Below are 23995 nucleotides of genomic sequence, written 5' to 3'. Positions count from 1 at the left end.
TAGTGATTTCCACATTGTGGAATTAGTGATTTCCACATTCAAAGACCAAATTTTGCTTCAAGCTTTCAGCAACAATGGATACTGTTGACCATTCTTTCTTTCTGTCAGGTTCCATATCCTTATTTTTCTGGTTCTTTCTCCTTCTTTACCAGGTTACTTCTCAGATTCTTTCTAGAATCTTCTTCTGCTCAAGTGTTGGTGTTCTCATACCCTGGCCCGCCTCTTTTGTGTTATCTCAATTCTCTCCTTATGTTACTGTATCTCTTCCCACATGTCTTAGCTCATTTTGTGTTGCTGTAACAGAATACCCAAGACTGGGAAATTTATAAAGAATAGAGATTTATTTCCTATAGTACTGGAGGCTGGGAAATCCTAGGTCCAGGGGCCTGCATCTTGTGGGGTCCTTCCTGCTGTGCCATTCCATGGTGGTAGGCAAAAGAGAAAGGGAGCTGAACTCACCCTTTTGTCAGGAATCCACTCCCCAATAACTAACCCACTTCTGTGATAATAGCATTAACAGCTCTGCCCTCATAACCTAATGACCTCTTAAAAGTCTCCTCTCTTGACTCTATTGCATTGGGGATTAAGTTTCCAACACATGGGCTTTGGGGGACATATTCAAACCATAGCATCATGACATTAAATGCTATCTTTATATTATAACTACCAAATTTACCTTAGTTTTGAACTTCAGACTTTGATAGTATATCTGTTTATTGACGTGTCTACCTGGATGCCTAATAGTCACCTCAAATGTAACATGTTGAGAATAGGATTCTTTATTATCTCTATTTCAGTTCTTGGTCCCACCATTGCTTGGGCCTACTCTGAGGCCCCACTGCTCTGCCACCTCTTATTCCACTCTTCCCTTAACTTACTGTGCTTCAGTTATGGCCTTATTTGCCTCTCTTATCCCCCAAATTTTGTTTTATTCACTGCTGTATCCCCAATACTGATAACGGTGCCTGGTAGGTACTGTTAGGTACTAGCACATGTTCAGTATAATAACCTGGTAAACATAAAGTGTTTTTCTGAGTTCTGTAAGCCATTCTATCAAATTATGGAATTCAAGATGGGGGGTCATGGAAACCCTAATTTATTCATTGAGAGGGAGTCACTCTCCATGCCCCAGGCTGGGTGCAGTGGTGCAATCTTGGCTCATTGCAACTTCCACCTCCCAGGTTCAAGTGATTCTCCTGCCTCAGGAGAATCAAGATCTGCTCAGAGAACTGTTTTCTCTGGCTGGTTCTTCATTCAGACAACATTTTCTCCTCCTGACATTTTACACAGTCTCCCAGCCTCCATGAGTAAGGAAACATGTAAAGGTTCTGAGCCCTGAAATCAGACAATATATTTATCTGCTACCTTTCGCCTGAATCTTGCCTCCCAAGTAGCTGGGATTACAGGTATGTGCCACCATGCCAAGCTAATTTCCCTATTTTTAGTAGAGATGGGGTTTTGCCATGCTGGCCAGGCTGGTCTTGAACTTCTGACCTTAGACGATCCGCCTGCCTTGGCCTGCAGAAATGCTGGGATTACAGCTATGAGCAACTGAGCTTGGCCTGGAAACCCTAATTTATAGAAAGTTGGTCAGAAGCACAGGTCACAACCTGAGACTTGGGATTGATGTCTGAAGTGGGGGCAGTCTTGTGGGTCTTAACTCTCAATCTATAAGACCTGACTGAATGACTCTTCCTCAAAATACAAAGCTAGGGCTTTGGCATCCACTGTTTCCCGGATAGCACTGTATGATCTTTGTATGGTTGGTTCTTTCTTATTATTCAGAAATCACTTCCTCAGCAAGGCCCTCCCTGAAGTTGTGTCCCATGCATCTACTCTGTTTTTTCATCAATGTACTTACCATTATCTATTCTTTTTGTTGTTGTTTTTTTTTTTTTGAGACGGAGTTTCGCTCTTGTTACCCAGGCTGGAGTGCAATGGTGCGATCTCGGCTGACCGCAACCTCCGCCTCCTGGGTTCAAGCAATTCTCCCGCCTCAGCCTCCTGAGTAGCTGGGATTACAGGCACCCGCCACCATGCCCTGCTAATTTTTTGTATTTTTTTTTTTTTTTTTTTTGCCAATCAGTGTGAGCTTGTAAGCTTGCTCAGGTTAGCCTTGAACTCATGACCTCACCTTTGTAAGCTCCATGACATCCGGCGGGAGCCACTTTGGACCCCGATTTTTTGTATTTTTAGTAGAGACGGGGTTTCACCATGTTGACCAGGATGGTCTCAATCTCTTGACCTCGTGATCCACCTGCCTCGGCCTCCCAAAGTGCTGGGATTACAGGCTTGAGCCACTGCACCCGGCCTTCTTTTTGTTGTTTAATTTGTATGTTGTTTGTCCTATTCTACTTCAATGAGTATAGGGATCATGTCTGTATCCTCCATGCCTAAAACAGTGCCGGGTGCGTATTATGTATTCAACATATATTCATTGAATGAATGAATGAAATAAACCCAAGCCCGCTAGCCCTCAAAGCTCAGATAACTGTTTTCTCTGGCTTCAGACAATATTTACTCCTCCTGACATTTTAGTCTTCCGGCCTCCATGCGCAAGGAACCTCGTAGAGGTTCTGAGCCCTGAAACCAATCTATTTCCCTGTTACCTTTTGCCTGAATCTTGCCTGTATTTTAGCAACCAGTAATAGAACACCGACCATGTGCCTGGCGCTATCCTAAGTGCTGAACACACAAAGATGAATAAAGCACAGTTATTGAGCCTTTAGTAAAACATAATTTGACTATATTTCTTAGATTTCGCGTCGCAACGTTTTCAGCCTCTCAAACCGCAGCGCCTACGCACAGAAGCTTCCGGAATCTAAGACCAGACACAACAACGCTACCCGCCGCCCTCGGCCCAGCCCACACCGCCGCGCCCCGCCTCAAACCCGCCCCCAGCCCCCGCAGCGTCTGTCCCTCGGCCCCGCCCACACTGCCTCGCCCCGCCCCAAGCCGGGCTGCGCTCCAGGGGCGGGGCCGACGTCGGCCACTCACGGCGCCCCACGGGCCGCAGCGGCAGTGACGTAGGATTGGCGCACCGACCCGTCGCGGCTGCGGCTCTGCAGTCGCACCGTCCCTTCTCTGCCAGCTCTGGCTGTGTCGCTGCGTAGCGTCGCGCGCTACCGCACCCGGCTTCGGCCCGCAGGCGCCTGGTAGCCCAGCGCCATCTTCTCTGAGCGCCATGGCGGCAGCCTGCGGGCCGGGAACGGCCGGGTACTGCTTGCTCCTGGGTTTGCATATGTTTCTGCTGACCGCAGGCCCTGCTCTGGGCTGGAACGACCCTGGTGAGTGCCGTCGGGGCCCTCAGGCGCCTCGCTCGCCCTTTTCCGCCGCCGTCAGCGGGTGCGGGCGGCCCCTCATTTCCTTACACCGTCTCCTCGGAGCCTGGGTTCCTGGATTTCCCATGTCTGACTTACTTGCTGTTCTTGCCCTCCCTGGTTCCCCTCTTCTTTCCGGGCGTCCTGGGAGACGAGTAGGAATGACTGGAGCGGGGTGGGCGGGGCGGGACGACTGGGGATCCTTAACGTTTCCTTTCTCCCTGCCCCGGACTCCTGGAATTTGCCCACCGTCTTCTTTCTCATCTCTGAGTCTTCTAACTGGAGAGCTGGATACTCATCTGCGCATCTGCTTTGTTGTCATGGCTGTGTGATGTCACAGTGAACGGCTGTTGTCATGGCCGCCTGTTGCTATGGCCGGCCGTTGCCTGCCACTCGCAGTCTCTGAGTCACCTTTAGCGGACAAGGCTGCAGACCTTACAGGTCTGTTAGCAGAAGCGCAGATTGCACTCCCCCCCACCACCCAAGATGAAGTCTTGCACTGTCGCCCGGGTTGAAGTGCGGTGGCGTGATCTCGGCTCACTGCAACCTCTGCCTCTCGGGTTCAAACGATTTTCCTGCCTCAGCCTCACGAGTAGCTGGGATTACAGGTGCCCGCCACCAAGCCCAACTAATATTTTGTATCTTTAGTAGAGACGAGGTTTCACTGTGTTGGCCAGGCTGCTCTCAAACTCCTGACCTCGTGATCCGCCTGTCTCAGCTTCCCAAAGTGCTGGGATTACAGGCGTGAGCCACCATGTTTTTATGAGAACCTCTGTTGCTTATTGTGACGATTGCAGTGTACTACATCACGAGGCACCAGCTCTTCCCATTGGCTTTTACCATACACAAGAATTTAAGAAAATAATTTTCTCTCTTTTTTTTTTTGGTTATGGTACATGGTAAGTGGGTTCTAGGGAAGAGCTTCTTATATGTTAGTATGTTATTTAAATTGTCTAAAGAATTTTCATGGGATCAGCGATACTCCGTGCAATTAATATGTTTATGTCTATATACTTAGATACAGATTTTGACTTTTTCATTTTAATAAATGGCGCATGCTGTTAAATTGGAATTCTGTTAAAAAAATTAAAACGACATTTTTGGATTTCGGAGTAAAGATGGCATGGAAAGCATACTGCTTTTGTGATTTGGTGACTGGAAATGCCTGCATTGCGAATTTAAGCAACAGGTTTATTTCTGTAATAGCCTATTTTATTATTACATGGTGAAATGAGAGAGAAGGTGCTATACGCAAGCACATCACGTTGAGTAGACATTTGATGTGGAAGTTTTATTACCAAAAAATATAAAGCCAAGTTGTATTTACATGTCTAACGTTTTTCTTTTGTATTTCTATTAGTTGTATGTAAGTGGGAGACTTGATCAGAATTACAGTTGAAAACCTAGAATGAAACATTACTTTGTTGAACTTTGCTTCCGAGATCTGACGAGATCGGGCACTTTCAGGGTGGTATGGCAGTAGACAATTTGTTGAACTTTGAATCAGTTCTTAATTTAAAAAAGGGCCGGGCGCGGTGGCTCACGCCTGTAATCCCAGCACTTTGGGAGGCCGAGGGGGATGGATCACGAGGTCAAGAAATCGAGACCATCCTGGTCAACATGGTGAAACCCCGTCTTTACTATAAATACAAAAAAAATTAGCTGGGCGTGGTGGCGCGTGCCTGTAATCCCAACTACTCAGGAGGCTGAGGCAGGAGAGTTGCCTGAACCCAGGAGGCGGAGGTCGCGGTGGGCGGAGATCGTGCCATTGCACTCCAGCCTGGGTAACGAGAGTGAAACTCCGTCTCAAAAAAAAAAAAAAAAAAAAAAAATCTAAAAAGGAAGTTTACAATTGAGTCAGAGGAACTATAAAAAGAAGAACCAACTTTAAAGATCAACCACTTCCTAGTTTATCTATGCTATAAAACTATTGTTCTGGAACACAAAGCACCAAAATGTTTTGCAGAGTAAACTCAATTGTTTTATGTAAATTCTACTTCACTTTAAGTTTACTTTGAGGAACTGTTTTATGAAGGTACTTTATTGAGATACCCTTTATTAAGTCCTTTACTAAAGCATTAACAACCTAATTTATCTTTTGTTTGACTTGGATGCCCTTACTTTAGTTAACATTGAGCAGTAATTTGTCTGGAAAAAAAAATTAGCACCATTCTAAATAGGTACTCAAAGAATTTTCAGAATTCTTTATTGAATGTAATCTTATATTAAGTCACTCTTCACAGAGTGTTGGGAACAAAACAGTGTCTTGCCCCCAAGGACTTTACCTCTATTGGGGAGAAATGGACAATAAACAGACGAACATGTAAATAACATGTTATATTGTAAAGAGTGGTATGCACCGTGAATGATAAAACAGGATAAGGAGGACATGGTGTGCAGGCAAAAGTGGAGACTTAAAAAATATACATTGGTCAGGAAAGAAGTCACTGTTAGGGTGACATTTGACTAGGAACCTAAAGAGGGGAGGAGTAAATGACATGAAATTGCTTATATCTTTAAAGACTCATTTGGGCTGCTCTGTGGAAAACAAACCAAAGAAGGTAGGAGGGAAGCAGGGAAACCAGTGAATGAATATATATTAATATCTGTTTTAATATTGTACAGTAAGTTCTGAGAGTGGTGACCGCTTGGACCAGGGGAGGAGCAGTGGAGTTGGTTAGAGTAGCTGGGTTCTCTTGTCACCTGTTTTGAAGGTGGAGCTAACATGATATTCTGATGAATTAGATGTAGTAGTGAGAGGAGAGATGAGAAATCCAAGGTTTTTGGCTTGAGCGACTAGAAGCATGGAGTTACCATTTCCTGAGATGTGGAAGACTGTGAAATTATCAGGTTTGGGGAGTTTGGTTTTGTTTATCTTGTTTGAGACCTGCCATGGATTTTTATTTATGAGTCTGGAGTTCAGGGAGCTCCTGTGTCCCTTGACTGATGTAACTAGTGGGGTGTGCTTATTAGCATTTTGTTTTCAGACCTTAAGGGTCTCTAGGGAAGAAAGATGCTATAGGGTTTTGGTCATCCTATTCCATCTTAAAACTTTCAGTAGTATTTATTGTACCTGATCACCTGTTATGCTTCAAGTACTCTGCAAGATAATTTTTTTTTTTTTGAGATGGAGTTTCGCTCTTGTTACCCAGGCTGGAGTGCAATGGCGCGATCTCGGCTCACCGCAACCTCCGCCTCCTGGGCTCAGGCAGTTCTCCTGCCTCAGCCTCCTGAGTACTGGGACTACAGGCATGAGCCACCATGCCCAGCTAATTTTTTGTATTTTTAGTAGAGATGGGGTTTCACCATGTTGACCAGGATGGTCTCAATCTCTTAACCTCGTGATCCACCCGCCTCGGCCTCCCAAAGTGCTGGGATTACAGGCCTGATGCCAGATAATATTAATAAATTATATCTAAGCTTCACAACAAATTTCAAGGTTGATAATGTTTTAATTTTGTAGGTGAGGAAACTTGTACAGAGGTAAATTAAGTGCCTTGGCCAAAGTCATAGCCAGTTAATGACACCAACTTAGTTCAGTATTCTTTGCATTATTGCAACTCTGTTAAAATAAATTGTTTATTTCTGTTATTTAGTTGATTAATACAGTCTTATTTTTAGACCATTGAACATTTTCATGGTCTTATTTTTTATGTATGAGGAGGTAGTAGTTTGTGTTTAATATAGCATAGTTTATTTTAATATAGTTCTTGGAAATTTTTAATCCTTTGCTCATGTGGAATTAGGTTTTTATATAGCTTTAGGTGGATTTTCTTGTTAGTCAATTATGCTAATGCTATTTATTAAAGAAGACATCTTTTATCTATTAAATTAAAAAGACTGCTTTATCTTACTGAATTCCCACAGGTATCTCAATTTATTTCTGAGCTTTCTTTGTCTCTGTTCCAATTCCCTACTATTTTGATTATAATTTTCTTTTTTTTTTTTTTGAGATGGGGTTTCACTCTTGTTGCCCAGGCTGGAGTGCGGTGGCACCATTTCGGCTCACTGCAACCTCCGCCTCCCATATTCAAGTGATTCTCCTGCCTCAGTCTCTTGAGTAGCTGGGATTACAGGCATGTGCCACCATGCTGGGCTAATTTTTGTATTTTTAGTAGTGACAAGGTTTCACTGTGTTGTCCAGGCTGGTTGTGAACTCCTGGCCTCGGGTGATCCGCCTGCCTTGGTCTCCCAAAGTGCTGGGATTGCAGGCGTGTTCCCTGTGCCTGACTTTTTTTTTTGCTCTACTTTCTAGAAGATTTTCTTCTAACAGTTCTGTTGTATGTATGTATGTATTTGTTTTGAGACAGGGTCTCGCTCTGTCACCCAGGCTGGAGTACATGGCTCACTGCAGCTTTGACCTCCCTAGACTCAGGTGATCCTCCCACCTTGGCCTCTTGAGTAGCTGGAACTGCAGATGTGTGCCACCACATGTGACTAATTTTTAAATTTTTTTTTGTAAAGACAAGGTTTTGCCATGTTGCTTAGGCTGGTCTTAAACTCTCAGGCTCAAGCAGTCTGCCTGCCTTGGACTCCTAAAGTGCTGGGATTACAGGTGTGAGCCACTGTAGCTGACAGTTCTCTTGTTTTTAATCTTGACTGTCCTGTTATTAATTTCCAAAAGCTCTTGTTTTTTTCCTCTGAGTATTCCTTTTAAACATGATTGTTGTATTCATGCAGTATTTTTCTTATATTTCTCTGAGAATATCATAGTGTTTTAAAAAAGTTTTCTTCTCCCTGCATAGTCTCTTTTTTCCTCCTGCTTGTTTTTGTTGTTCTGTTCTGTCCTCTCTGGGTTGCTATATTTCATGTTAGGGGCTGTTTTATCTCTTTTATGTTACTGTAACACAGTACCACAGACTGGGAAATTTATTAAAAAACTAAATTCATTTCTCACAGTTCTGGAGGCTGAGAAGTCTAATATTAAGGTGCTGACATCTAGTGAGGGCCTTCTTGCTGTGTCATTCCATGATAAAGGCAGAAAGGGGAGAGAGTGAGAGAAGGGAGAGGGACCTAATTCATCCTTTTATCAGGAATCCACTCTTGTAATAACTAACCCAGTCCTTCAGTAACAGCAATAATGTATTTGTGAGGGCAGAGTCCTCTTAAAAGGTTCTATCTTTCGATACTGTTGCATTGAGGATTAAGTTTCCAACACATGAACTTTGTGGGGACATATTCAAACCATAGCAGGGACTTCCCTCATATTTTTTAGTAATCCTTAGGTCCCTGCTCATGGTTCACTGTGGGGAACCAAAAATCTCATTGGAAGCTATCAGTGTGCTGTTGCACTTTTGATTTTGAACTTCATGACAGGGTGACCTAGGTTGCTTTCTTTTTGGAGGAAGTTTCTGATGTCAGTGTATTTAGGTATTTCTTCTTGGTTAAATTACCAAGGGAATAGTCATCCAGTCTGCCACTCAGAAGACAAGGGGATGGCTGTTAGCATTTTGTGCACCATGTGGGGAAGGAGATCTGGCTTTCAGCAGTCTGTGCACGCAGTCATTTGGGCTCCCTGTTTGGTTGTTTTTGTACCCATGTCCTCTACTGTGCCAGATCGTCCCCAGTGCAAATCCCTTCCGTTTTATCCTCTCCAGAGACTACATCTCCAGATAGTTTCCTTGGTGGGGGAAAAGGGAGTTAGAGCAGCATGAATCTTGGGATGTGGCTTCTTCTCAAGTGGCTTTCCCCCTGTAGTGTGTATTCCAGGCATCTCCCATTCCAGAGTTGCCATTTCCCGTTTTTTTTGGGGGGGGAGGGGGGATTCTGTTATGTATATCAGGTCAATTCTTTGATATCAACCCCTTTGCTCTTCTGGCATTTGACTTTCACTTAGGTCTGGTCATCTAGACCTAAGTGAAGTCCATTTGCTTTCTCTTTACAAATTCTGTTGTTGTCTCCTCTTTGGTTTTACCCGACCACAGTCATTTACATCATCAAAATAATTTATTTATTGTAATTTTAGTAGAATTTCAGGAGGCTGCAAATTCTGTTAATTTGACAGGTTGAATATAGGGAATTGGGTGCTCACAAAATGGTAGAAAGTGATGCCTATTAACATCTGCCACAGAGAAACCTAGATTGCTCATGTCAAGCCTCTTGACAGCCATGAAGCTGATTAGAGGACGCTATCAGTTTGAGAACCCACAGTCTCCACGCTTGTGTTTGTTAGCTGAAGGTAAGTCTAGGAACTACTTTCCACATTTTGCTGGAGTCCCTCTGATTGGCAGAACTGAAATTGCTTTTGGCAACTATAGCTACAAAAGGTTTTGGGATTCATTCCTTTTGCTTCACAGGAAGGCACACCTGTTTGAGGGTGAAGTAGATGTTGAGTGAGCCAATCCACAGCATCTTCCATCCATAATCTACAAGATAAATAGGAAGACTTTGTCCTTAATTTTCCAATAATACATAGAAATTCTTTTTTTTTTTTTTTTTTGGAGACAGAGTTTTAACTTGTGCTCAGGCTGGAGTGCAATGGCACGATCTTGGCTCACTGCAACCTCTGCCTTCCAGGTTCAAGCAGTTCTCCTGCCTCAGCCTCCTAAGTAGCTGGGATTACAGGCATGTGCTACCATGCCTGACTAATTTTGTATTTTTAGTAGAGATGGGATTTCGCCATGTTGGCCAGGCTGGTCTCGAACTCTTGACCTCTGGTGATCCACCCACCTCAGCCTTCCAAAGTGCTGGGATTACAGGTATGTGCCATCGTGCCCAGTTTAGAAATTCGTTTTTGCACATGAATGCCAGACATAATTTTATTATTTTGACTCCTCCTTTTAAAATCTCTTTGTCAGTATGTTTAAAGTTTTTTAGTTTGTGAAATAGTTTAGTTTTACTTTTTAAAATTGTGAAATAAAATATTTTTTTGTATTTTTAGTAGAGATGGGGTTTCACCATGTTGAACAGGATGGTCTCGATCTTTTGACCTCGTGACCCACCTGCCTCGGCCTCCCAGAGTGCTGGGATTACAGGCTTGAGCCACCACGCCTGGCCTTCATGTTGTTATTATATATGTATATAGATGTTAACTGTATGTAGTACTCTTTTGCCTTTTTTAAAGGTTTATATGAAGCTATCATGTGAAACATCCTGCAACCTGTATTTTGTTTAAAATATTTTTGCCATCTAGTTTGATACATGAATTATCGTTCACTAATACTAACTGCTGTGGAATATTCCACTGCAATAGGTCAGAATTTATTAATCTCTTCACCTGTTGATGGACATTTAAATCATTAAATGTACTTCAGGAACATTCTTATATTTTTTGCTATTTTAATTAACCACTATTATTACTACATAGTACAGTGTTTCAAGTTAATGAACTTTTTGTTCTTTTGATTTAGCAAAAATGATGTATCACTTGTGCTATAGAAGCATCTGGCTGAAATGCAGAGAGATCTTAAAAGTGCGACCTTCTGAATTTTCTGCAGAAGGCCTGAATGTTGTTGGGATAGCTTTGAGAGAGGGATTCATCCTCTCTTTCTTAGCCATCCTCAGAAGGCGAGAAAGACATTTCCTATGACGAGAGTTTTATTAGGATGAACCTTTCTCTGACATGATATTTACTTTGTTCCTCTGTTTTCTTGCTGTTTCAGACAGAATGTTGCTGCGGGATGTAAAAGCTCTTACCCTTCACTATGACCGCTATACCACCTCCCGCAGGCTGGATCCCATCCCACAGTTGAAATGTGTTGGAGGCACAGCTGGTTGTGATTCTTACACCCCAAAAGTCATACAGTGTCAGAACAAAGGCTGGGATGGGTATGATGTACAGGTAATATCCACTACATTGATGGCAGTCTAAACGGGGTTTTTATTAAGTAAATTGTTTATTGGGACGTTACTAGGTATTTTGGGGAGCACATACGGAAATTGGAGATCAGTCTAAATATGTAATTAAATCAGTCACTCTTCCTGTGGAAGAAAGGGCCTCCAAGAGAGATGAACCTATTTTAAAACCTGAAAATACTTATTGTAGTTTTTGTACTTTGACTTCCTTCTAAGACATTTGTAAATTTCCACAACTTTTTAGATACTTGAGGGTGAGGCATAGGGGATGTCTTATGGTTGTTAATTCCGTCATTCCTCAAAGAATACCAACCTACCCTTAAGACAAAGTTAAGATAATTAGGAATTATAGATCGTAATTAGTAGGGGTTCATCTCTATTGTGCTTCTAACAGTTGATTTTAAAATTGTCATAGAACTGAGGGTGTTTACTTCTGAATGGAAGCATTTTAGCCGGTTTTATTTATTGCCTTTGGGACGCTGGTGTTTTGTACATGGAGCAGAGCATCTCCTTGAAGTTCTAAAACTGAATATGCTTCAGATACAGAATAGATTTTATTAAATGAATTCAGTTTAAATCACTAGTTACATATTTCTACTTTGTATTCTTTTGACTGCTTTCAAAAGGGATTTAAGATGATTGCTTACAAGGCAAGAAACTTGTGTTGACAATTTCCCCTCTCCATCAGAATGATATTCTTGTTTGATGCAACCTTTATGCATGGTCTTTGCAATTCAGAGAGGAAGTTGATCTGTACTGGGTGATATTTCACAATATTTTCCCCCAGTGCAGCTAAGTTGAATCGTAGAGTCCTCTGGGTTATTGCCGAAGTCTCACTGCTACTTTACTTGTTACTTTTACAGTCTTCATGGAAAAAAGGCAGTAATGGTGATGTCATTCATTAAACATCTATTAATTGCAATATACAAAAATGAGTAAGGTAGAATGAAGAAACTCTCTTACTAGTAGAGGAGGTAAGATAAGCACTCAGATTATATGTAGGTCCCAAGACAACATAAAGTTGCATCTGGTTGGAGCCATTGGGACTTAAAGGAGGAGATATTTGTGCTGTGTTAGGAAGGAATAATAAAATTTTTATTTTTTTTATTTTTTATTTTTGCAAGCCTACCTGAATGAAGGAATAATAAAATTTTTAGAGAGAAAGGGCTAGAGAAGGGAATAGCATGACCAAAGAAGTGTTGAGGATATCATACGTTGGCTTATGTTTAGTAGCAGGAGAGAGGCTGGTAGCAGGAGAGAGACTCCTTCTATTCCAAGAGTTGAGATTTAAATAAAGTACTTAGAAACTACCTAGTAGTATGCACGGTTAAGGAAATGGTAGTTAACACTGGAATATCAATATAGGTTTAGCTTGTTTTATTCACCTGTCAACAAACTTATAAATCTTCCTCTAAATAAAATTATTTTAAAAATACTGTAGTAACAGCAACAGCAACAAAAGAAAAACTTCATCTTACCCAAGTGAAAAACTTTTGGCCATCAAAGGACATCATCAAGAAAGTGAAAAGACAACCTACAGAATGGGAGGAAACTTAGCAAATCGTAACTGATGAGGGACTTATAGCTAAAATACGAAAGAACTCTTATAACTCAATAAGAAAACAACCAAGTTAAAAATGGCAGAGCATCTGAACAAAGAAGATAAATAATGAATAAGTACATGAAAAAACGTTCCTTATTATTGGCCATTAGAGAAATACAAATCAAAACCACAATAAGCTACCACTTCACACTCAGTAGGTTGACTATAATAAAACAAGGTAACAAGGCTGGTGAGGATGTAGAGAAATTGGAACCCTTATACACTGCTGCTCGGAATGTGAAATGGTCCAGCTGCTTTGAAAAACTGGGAATTCCTCAAAAGTTTAAACATAGACTTACCACGTATGCCTCAGTCATTCTACTCTAAGGGATACACCCAAGAGAATTGAAAACACATGTCCACACAAAAACTTTTATAAAGATGTTTATAGCAGCATTATTCATAATAGCCAAAAGGTAGAAACAATTCAAATGTCCATTACTAATGAATGATAAATAAAATGCAAAGAAATATTATTTAGCCATGAAAAAGAGTAAAATGCCAATACATGCTGCAACATGGATGAATCTGGAAAATATTATATGCTAAGTGAAAGAAGCCAGTCACAAAAGACCACATATTGTGTTATTACAGTCCTGTGAACTGTCCAGTTAGGGAAATCCATATAGACAGAAAGTTGGCAAGGGACGGGTGCTGTGGCTCACACCTGTAATCCTAGCACTTTGGGAAGCCAAGATGGGCAGATCATGAGGTCAGGAGTTCAAGACCAGCCTCTCTATGGTGAAACCCTGTCTCTACTAAAAATACAAAAAAATTAGCTGGGCGTGGTGGCATGCATCTGTAGTCTTAGCTACTCAGGAGGTTGAGGCAGGAGACTCGCTTGAATCCAGGGGGCAGAGGTTGCAATGAGCTGAGGTTGTGCCACTGCACTCCAGCTTGGGTGACAGAGTGAGACTCTGTTTTACGAAAAAAAAAAAAAAAGAATCCTTGAATCCTCCAGAGTAGTAAAGATTAATCAACTCTTAAAAAAAAAAAAAGTTGGCTGGGAGGTGTCTGTGGGGAGAATGGAGAGTGACTGCTAATGGGTACAAGATTTCTTCAAGGTGATGAAGATACTCTAAAATTGATTGTGGTGATGGTAGCACAACTGTGAGTATACTAAAACCATTGAAGTGGGTGAACTGTATCAATTACATTTCAATACAGCTGTTATAAATAGAGTAAAATAGTGTATCTGAACTTTGAAAGAGGAAAATAATTTGTACAAAAATTTGCAGAAGGGCAACAGAACCAATTGAATCTACTTTAGCTTGTATCTTTTTTTTTAGACTGAGTCTTTCTCTGTCACCCAGGCTGGAATGCAGTGGCACGATCTCAGCTCACTGCAGCCTCCACCTCCTGGGTTCAAGTGATTCTCCTGCCTCAGCTCTCTCTTTGAAGTAGCCGGGATTACAGGTGTAAGCTACCACACCCAGCTAATTTTGGTATTTTTAGTAGAGACGGGATTTCACCATTTGGCCAGGCTAGTCTTGAACTCCTGACCTCAGATGATCCACTGGCTGCGGCCTCCCAAAATGCTGGGATTACAAGTGTGAGCCACCACACCCGGTGTTTAGCTTGTATCTTAAGAGTTAAAGAAGCATATTGCTTTTTCAGTGCAAAATATGGAATGTAGACCAAACTTGGGCATATATTTTTTTAAGGTAGACATTTTTGGGGCTAGCCTGGATTCTTTTTGCATTATTCTAACTATCTCTAAAAATACTGGAGAATTACATATAATTGGACCCTGGAAATTTAGTCCATGGTTTTATATAAAATTTGTGTAGAAAGGTTTTTTTCTCAGAAGGTTTTTTTTGTGTAGCTACCAGACGTTCATATATGATACTGTTTTGAGCCTTAACATCTTTTAAGAAATCTGTATTTTTAAAGAAAGCATCTTCAACAACAGTGGCAAAAAATTGACATTTTGACAGCTTGCTTAAATTTTATAAATTATAGAACACTTAATATGTTCAGATGGATATATAACATATGTAAAGAATAAAGAATGGTAATAAAATGAACACTTGTGTGCACACTATCCAGCATAAGAAGTAGAACACAGATACCACCATTATCTTTGAAGTCCCTCATTTTCCGTTCCCCCAAACACAAATACTTATGTCCTGAATTTTGGGGATCATTGCATTGCTTCCTTTTGCAATTTTATGACAGATATATAGCCCAAGTAACATATATTAAATGAAAAAAAAGTTTGTTTCTAATAGTCTGTTTCTATTTTTCTTCATAGTGGGAATGTAAGACCGACTTAGATATTGCGTACAAATTTGGAAAAACTGTGGTGAGCTGTGAAGGCTATGAGTCCTCTGAAGACCAGTATGTACTAAGAGGTTCCTGTGGCTTGGAGTATAATTTAGATTATACGGAACTTGGCCTGAAGAAACTGAAGGAGTCTGGAAAGCAGCATGGTTTTGCCTCTTTCTCTGATTATTATCATAAGTGGTACTCGGCAGATTCCTGTAACATGAGTGGATTGATTACCATTGTGGTGCTCCTCGGGATTGCCTTTGTAGTCTATAAGCTGTTCCTGAGTGATGGGCAATATTCTCCTCCCTCATATTCTGATTATTCAACATTTTCCCCCCGTTACCAGAGATTCACCAACCCATCAGGACCTCCTCCCCCAGGCTTTAAGTCTGAGTTCACAGGTATGTTTCCCTTGTAGTGGCTATAAGAAGGGTGGGTGTGAGGTTAGTGTATCCCGTGCTCGGTTCCGAAGTAGAAAATGGTTGTATTGGGAAACCAAAGGAGATTTGTCTTCTCATTTTGTTTTTTTACTTTCAACTTCTTTTCCCTCTTCTGTTCTTCTTTTCTTCCAAGTATGTTGTGATTGCAATGTTAAGAATGCCTGTTTGGCTGGGTGCAGTGGCTCACGCCTGTAACCCCAGCACTTTAGGAGGCCGAGGTGGGCAGATCACTTGAGGTCAGGAGTTTGAGACCAGCCTGACAAAGATAGTGAAATCCAGTCTTTAGTAAAAATACAAAAATTAGGTGGGTGTTGTAGTAGGCACCTGTAATTCCAGCTGCTCTGGAGGCTGAGGCATGAGAATCACTTGAACCCAAGAGGTGGAGGTTGCAGTGAGCCGAGACCCTGTCTCAAAAAAAAAAAAAAAAAGAAAAGAATGCTTTTGGTAATAAACATTTGCCCTGACCCCGTCTCACACTGTACATAAAAATTAATTCTTTAAGTATTATAGATCTCAATGTAAAAGGTAAAACAATAAGTTTCCAGAATAAAACATAGAAGAATATTTGTCATCACCTTAGAATAGGTAAAGATTTCTTAAACAGAACATAAAAAGTACCAACTATAAGGGACTCCACGTTTGGATCCCCTTCCACAAACACTCTTGTGTTCGTGGAAGCTGTTTTTCTCTATCCTGGATTTCCCTTCTGAAGTCTGCTTCCACGAACACTCCCTTTGTGGAAGCCTGTCTTCCTCTCCCAAACTCCATCTCTCTGTATTCCCTTCCACTCAGTGTGGAAGCTCTTTCCTCTCCTGGATTCTCTCATTCAATGTGAGAGTTAGCTGTTTCTTTCTCTCTCCTCCTGTTTCTCTCTCTCTGTAAATAAATCACTTTATATAAGCAAAAAAAAAAAAAAAAAGTACCAGCCATAAAAGAAAACATGGGTAAATTAGCCTTTATTTAAATTAAGAATATCTAATCATCAAAAGGCACAATTTTTTTTTTTTTTTTTTTGAGGCGGAGTTTCGCTCTTGTTATTCAGGCTGGAGTGCAATGGTGTGATCTCTGCTCACCGCAACCTCTGCCTCCTGGGTTCAGGAATTTCTCCTGCCTCAGCCTCCTGAGTAGCTGGGATTACAGGCACATGCCACCATGCTCAGCTAATTTTTTTGTATTTTTAGTAGAGACAGGGTTTCACCATGTTGACCAGGATGGTCTCAATCTCTTGACCTCATGATCCACCCGCCTCGGCCTCCCAAAGTGCTGGGATTACAGGCTTGAGCCACCGTGCCTGGCCTCAGAAGGCACTGTTAGGAGAGTGAAAAGGCAAGCCTCAGACTGGGAAAAATTTGCAAAACGTATTTCCTGCATATCTATCTATATTTCCTGCATATCTATCTATCTATCTATCTATCTATCTATCTATCTATCTATCTATCTATCTATCTATCTATAATATAAAATGAACTCCTAGGTAGACAAGCCCTCCAAAGAGGACTTGAATGGCCATTTTATAATAAGAGAAGACATCTATATCAGCAGTCCCCAATTTTTTTGGCACCAGGGACTGGTTTTGTGGAAGACAATTTTTCCACGAGTTGCAGGGGTTAGGAGGGCGGGAGAGAAAGTTTTGGGATTATTTAAACATATTACATTTATTGTGTACTTTATTTCTGTTATTATTACATTGTAATATATAATTAATTAACAGCTCACTGTAATGTACAATCAGTGGGAGCCCTGAGCTTGTTTTCCTGCAACTGTACAGTCCCATCTAGGGTGATATGGGATACAGTGACAGATCATCAGGCCTTAGATTCTCATAAGGAGCATGCAACCCAGATCCCTTCCATGTGCAGTTCACAGTAGGTTTTGCGTTCTTATGAGAATCTAATGCTGCTTCTGATCTGACAGGAGGTGAAGCTCAGGTAGTAATGCACGTGATGGGGAGTGGCTTTAAATACAGATGCAGCTTCAGTTGCTTGCCTGCTGCTCACCTCCTGCTGTGTGTCCCAGTTCCTAACATGCCACGGACCAGTACTAGGGTCCCCAACCCATGATATATACGGTCAATAAAAATAAGAAAAGGTGCTCAGCATCATTAGTCTTCAGAGAAATGCAGATTAAAACCACAGGGAGATTATTTTTAGCCACTAGATGGCCAATAATGGCTAACATTAAAAAGACAGAGTACCAGGTATGGGTAATGATGTAGAGTGACTGTAGCTTTCGTACTTTGCTAGTAGGAGTTAAAATGGTAAAACACTTTGGAAAACTGTCAGTATTTACTAACCCAAATGTATGCCTACCCTGTGACCAGCAATTCTATTCCTACATAAATACCTAGGATAAGTGAATGCATAGTGCACCAAGAAACATGCACAGGAATGTTCGTAGCAGTTTGATTTATAACAGCCAAAAAATTGAGGTAGAATATCTGTAAACATTAGAATGGGACTGTGTGAGTTTTTCACACAGTAGAAGCACATGAGTTAAGAAAAACACTGAGGCTGGGCATGGTGACTCACGCCTGTAATCCCAGCACTTTGGGAGGCCGAGGCGGGCGGATCACGAGGTCAGGAGATTGAGACCATCCTGGCCAACATGGTGAAACCCATCTCTACTAAAAATACAAAAATTAGCCAGGTGTGGTGGTGTATGCCTGTAATCTCAGCTACTTGGGAGACTGAGGCAGGAGAATCGCTTGAACCTGGGAGGCGGAGATTGCAGTGAGTGGGATGGTGCCACTGCACTCCAGCGTGGTGACGGAGCAAAAAACTCCTTCTCAAAAAAGAAAAAAAAACAACAAAGAAAAAACTGATACATGCAATGGTAGGATTGACTCCATAGACATAATGATGTGCCAGACACAGAATACATACTGTATGATCCTGTTTAGAATGGACAGAACTAAAGTATGGTAAGAGAAGTCAAAGTAGTGCTGATCTCTGACACAGATGTGAATCTATAAGGAGTTGTCATGAGGGAGCCTTCTGGGGTGCCAGAAATGGCTTATTGGTGTGGGTGGTGGTTACATGGATAGGTACATATGTATAAATTTATTGTGCCATACATGTAAGATTAGCACACTTTCCTAAATATATGATATACATCAAATAAAATTTCCTCTGAGTAGAAGATACTCATTAGGTCCCTTGTCTATCTGACTTCCCAGCTGACACAAATAAATATCTGGCTGCCTCCCCTTGGATTCCTTGGTTAGAGACTGAGGCACAGCTTTCATCTGAAGCTCTTAGAGACTCCACTTAAGAGTTCACAATGCAGCCGGGCATGGGATTACAAGCCTGTGATCCCAGCACTTTGGGAGGCCGAGGCAGGTGGATCACGAGGTCAAGAGATCGAGACCATCTTGGTCAACATGGTGAAACCCCGTCTCTACTAAAAATACAAAAAATTAGCTGGGCATGGTGGCCTGTGCCTGTAATCCCAGCTACTCAGGAGGCTGAGGCAGGAGAATTGCCTGAACCCAGGAAGCAGAGGTTGCAGTGAGCTGAGATCGCGCCATTGCACTCCAGCCTCGGTAACAAGAGCAAAACTCGGTCTCAAAAAAAAAAAAAAGTTCACAATGCAGAGAGAAAGTAATTCTGAAAAGTGGGGTCATTTTCTAGTTAGCTGATCTTGAGCAGGGAAGATGTAATTTATATAGCAAGACCCTCCCCAGTCCCAAAATATTCCTCTCTTCCCATGTCTGTGGGAAATGTTCTCCTTCATTATAAACAGTATTTTACAAATACCTTTTTGAATACAACTTGTTAATAACTTGATGCCTGAGTATTATTAATAAATAGTTCAGTACAGATGAAATAATTGAAATGTTATGTTATCTTTGCTTTTGTAGGCTATGTCATGTTTAAGTGAAGATACATAATAACTCATTTTTATTTTAAGGACCACAGAATACTGGCCGTGGTGCAACTTCTGGTTTTGGCGGTGCTTTTGCAGGACAACAAGGATATGAAAATTCAGGACCAGGGTTCTGGACTGGCTTGGGAACTGGTGGATTACTAGGATATTTGTTTGGCAGCAATAGGTAAGCTTTTTGCATTGATCTCACTTGCTCTTGAATTCAACTTTTTAAAGAGGCTTCTTTGTTTTGCTTGCAATTTAACTGCATTTAGTTTTGCTAAGGAAAATAAATTGGTGGCATTAGCCTATTAAATAAGATTCTCTGGGAAGGGGGATGGTACACTCCATGTGATTTGATCAGTATTGTATATGTTATTTTCTTTTATTGTGTTTCTTATGTCATCCTCATAGATATTAATGAAATAGGAAAAAGACTATTTAGTTTACCTGAGAAAATGAGGAGACAGGAGAGAATATAACATTTGGGAAACAGTCTTGTTTGGTAGAAGAATGATAAAAGTAAGGCTGGAAAGAGCTTGGGGCCAGATTTTAGAATATGAAGTATTAATGGTAGTTTAAGTTTAGATTTTATTTCAGTGCAAATTCAGAAAGAGCACTGACTCCCTGTCACTTTTCCCCTATAGCAATGACCATAATAATGGCAGAGATATAAAACAGTTTTAAATTTCATGTTAACTCTGCTATACCAGAACATTCAGGAAAAAGTACTTGACTTTTTTTCTGACGGTTTAGGAATAGGAAAGTACTTAAAAATTATAGCTACAAGAAAAATGCCTAATCTACTTTTATGCATTTAAAGAGCGGCAACACCCTTCTCAGACTCGTGGTACTACCCGTCCTATCCTCCCTCCTACTCTGGCACATGGAATAGTCGGGCTTACTCACCCCTTCGTGGAGGCTCGGGCAGCTATTCGGCATGTTCAAACTCAGACACGAAAACCAGAACTGCATCAGGTAACAGTGCAAATATACATGTTCCTTTTACATAGCAGTAAAGTACAAAAATAGTTTGGGAACTTTAGAAGATGATTATCTATATAGCAACCATTATTTTTATTTGGTGTACTCACCAAAAGTTTTAATAGCACAATTAACTGACATACCACTTCTAAACATTCTTTAGGAATCAAACAGGGATTTGATTTAGGCTTAGTTCTACCAGTAACCAAGGTTTTAACTTGAACCTTTTTGGATGGCAGCTTCCACATATATTTAATTCTGTGATCTCTAGGGATCCTTTAAGTTCTAAGCTAGAATTTTTCTTTTTCTTTTTTTTCAAGGATGGGGTTTCACCATGTTGGTTGGGCTGGTCTTGAACTCCCGACCTCAGGTGATCCTCCTGCCTTGGCCTCCAAAGTGTTTGGATTACAGGTGTGAGCCACCACGCCCAACCCTAAACTAGAATTTTTAAGTAGAAGCTTAAACTTAAAATTCAGTAACATTCAAAAAAGATATTGAGGTGTACATTAAATAATTTTCAAAAATATGATTATAACGTTTACTGGAATTGTTTGCCAGGTTCTGGGACACGGGGTGCAGGGGAGGTTTAGCTCACTCCCTGGTGGGCTCCAGGCTCTTGGTCTCTCACTCACCCAGGAATGGGAAAGGGGGACCATGCCGGGCATGGTGCGCTTGCAAGTAAATATCAGACCCCAAAGAGTTTTTGCAGAAAGTGAGTTATTTAGGCAGAGAAAGAGAAAAAGGAGAGAGAAGATGAGAGAGAGAAAGCTTCCACGAAGATTGTGGAAGGGGACCCAAATATGGAATCCTTCTGGATGTGGGGGACAAGGACTTTTAACCAGGGAGGAGTTCCTTCAAACTCCTTTTGTGATTGATCTTTGATTCTTCCCGCTTGTGCGAAAATTTAAACAAAGACCCTTAATCCCCTAAAGGAGGGGTGGGCATGGTGCTGGGAAGATTCTTGCCCTTGAAACTACGCCCCCTTGTAGACCCGGGAAGAGAATACATTCCCTCAGAATGGCTCAGAGGATATTTTCTAAAAAGCAAGGATATAAAAAACAAAGTAATAGCTAGATTAAATATCAAGCCTAACTGGCAGAGAATGGGAGCTGCTGGGTAAAGAGGCCATGAGAGATTGCTGTGGAGTAGATTTGTCTTTCAGGAGAAGTAAGTTATAGAACAATGACTAATTCTTGAAATTGATAGAAAAATATATTTAAATACATTTAAAAATATATTTAAAATATATTAAAAATATATTTAAAATATATATTTAAATGTGAGAATTCTCATAATGCTGGTTTGGCTGTAAATTGATATATTCAATTAACAAAACTATTATTACCTTACTAAAATTGAACCTATACATGCCTGGGACGCAGCAGTTTGCTCTCAGATATATAGCCACAGAAGTACATACACCTGCATGCTGGCAGATAAGCACAAGAATGTTCATAGCATCCCTATTCATAATTGCCTGCAACTGGAAATAGCCCACATATCCATCAGCAGAAAATGGATGAGTAAATTGAGTCATGTTTGCGTATGCAGTGGGTTACTGCGCAACTAAGAAAATAAGCAGCTGTGTGCAGAAAATACCAAATATAAAGAAGCCGGACACAAAGTAATATATACACTGTGATGGTAGCAGTTATATCTGATAAAATACACGTTCAAAAACAAGCAAAACTATGGTGTTAAGAGTATGAGACAGTGGGTACTTTTGGGGATAAAAAAAGGAATTAGGAGAATATGTAAAAATATGGCTAAGGCTCGGTGTGGTGGCTCATGCCTGTAATTCCAGCACTTTGGGAAGGTGAGGCAGGTGGAACTCCTGAGATCAGGAGTTTGAGACTAGCCTGACCAACATGGTGAAACTCCGTCTCTACCAAAAGTACAAAAATTAGCTGGGTGTGGTGGCACATGCTTGCAATTCCAGCTACTTGGGAGGCTGAGGCAGGAGAATCACTTGAACCTGGGAGGTGGAGTTTGCATTGAGTCGAGATCGTGCCATTGCACTCCAGCCTGGGCAACGAGCAAAATTCTTTCATATATATATTAGACTAGGTAACACATTATGACAGAAGAAAACTCATTCTCAATGGAAAGACAACTTCCAAAAAATCATGACTATCAACTAGAAATGTATGGGAATTACATGGAAGAAAATCATAAAAACCAAATAATCTAAACCTGAAAAAAACTGAGAGACTTTCCAGATAGGAAGACTTGTCATCCTGTAGCGTGCACATGTGTGCGTGTGCGCATGCACGCATGGTGTCTATGTAATGCTTAACCATTTAAGGTCCATAGCCCTCCCCACATTGTGTCTCTTACCACTGGAGTTGTGAGAGGTAGCAGGGCATGGCTTAAGTGCCATTGGCCTCTGTCTTTTTGGCTTAGACTTTGAGTATTGCCTGTACCATGGTGGCCCCACTATAGAATGCGTCTTCTTTTTTGGAGTCCTGTCGTTCCTAGCAAGCATGTGTGAGTGTATTAGGCTCGCTGATTGCGAAGGCTGCTGTGGGACGCGATGCACTGTCCTGCTCAGCCCTGTTCCACCTAGTGGCTCACTCATTTCCTCCCGTTTCTCTCATTAATTTGCTAACAATAAACATGTATGACTTTTGTAATTTTATAAGCAATTCTAATGCATTTTTAAAAACTAATTAAATTTTACCCCTCTCATTCTAGGTTATGGTGGTACCAGGAGACGATAAAGTAGAAAGTTGGAGTCAAACACTGGATGCTGAAATTTCGGATTTTTCATCACTTTCTCTTTAGAAAAAGTGCTACCTGTTAACAACTGGGAAAAGGGAATATTCAAAAGTTCTGTGGTGTTTTGTCCTGTATAGCTTTTTGTATTCTGTTATTTGAGGCTGAAAGTTCATATGTGACACAATACTTACGTGTTATATGTCAGTGTAACATGCAGATGTATATTGCAGTTTTTGAAAGTGGTCATTACTGTGGAATGCTAAAAATGCATTAATTTCTAAAACCTGTGATGCCCTAAGAAGCATTAAGAATGAAGGCGTTGTACTAATGAAGGCGTTAAACTAAGTACAGAAAATTTCAGTCTTAGGTGGTTGTAGCTGATGAGTTATTACCTCATAGACTATAGTATTCTATTTGGTATTATATTATTTGGTGTTTGCTGTTCTTCAAACATTTAAATCAAGCTTTGGACTAATTATGCTAATTTGTGAGTTCTGATCACTTTTGAGCTCTGAAGCTTTGAATCATTCAGTGGTGGTGATGGCCTTCTGGTAAGTGAATGTTACCTTCTGTAGGAAAAGGTAGAAAATAAGCATCTAGACTGTGTGCTGGCAAAAATGCTTGAAACCTCTATATTTCTTCAGTTTATAAGAAGTAAAGGTCAGATTTTTCAACAAAAGCCTTTTAATAACAAAAGCATGCATTTCTCTGTGGAATCTCAAATATTCTTGTAATAGTCTGTTTCAATCTTAAGAATAAATAAAAACAAGGGGTTCAGTCTCATTCTTTCTACTAGCCTTGGCACAAATAAATGTTACTTTTTTTTTTAAACCCTTTTTCCTGGAGGGGATAGTTCATGCAGAAGTTCTGTATCCCTAAATAATAATTTTATGTGGTAGTCATACCTTAGTCTTTCAGTAAATGTTTTCAAAAAGTAATTTAGAAATGTTGTGAAAGCCTCTGCCAAAAAATTGTTTTTTAAAAAAGAATTAAATCTCCAA

At 40.8% G+C, this 23995-nt stretch overlaps 1 protein-coding gene across 2 annotated transcripts; it reads left to right on the top strand.

Moving 5' to 3' along the window:
- Positions 1–3066: 3066 nt before the first annotated feature.
- SARAF (store-operated calcium entry associated regulatory factor) lies at positions 3067–23760 on the top strand. Of its 2 annotated transcripts, none has more exons than XM_008979257.4 (6): positions 3067–3287; positions 10922–11100; positions 14972–15389; positions 19392–19479; positions 20116–20270; positions 22971–23760. In XM_008979257.4, exons 1-6 carry the CDS (start codon positions 3185–3187, stop codon positions 22994–22996), a joined length of 969 nt encoding a protein of 322 aa, XP_008977505.1. In that variant the 5' UTR covers positions 3067–3184; the 3' UTR covers positions 22997–23760. The 2 variants fall into 2 exon arrangements, with proteins under 2 accessions (XP_008977505.1, XP_002756959.1); XM_002756913.5 differs by having other exon boundaries at positions 19338–19479.
- Positions 23761–23995: the final 235 nt, after the last annotated feature.

This window comes from Callithrix jacchus, chromosome 13 (genome assembly GCF_049354715.1).
Source record: "Callithrix jacchus isolate 240 chromosome 13, calJac240_pri, whole genome shotgun sequence".
NCBI classification, from domain to species: Eukaryota; Metazoa; Chordata; class Mammalia; order Primates; family Cebidae; genus Callithrix; species Callithrix jacchus.
This window is presented reverse-complemented; position numbering and strand designations above follow the sequence as displayed.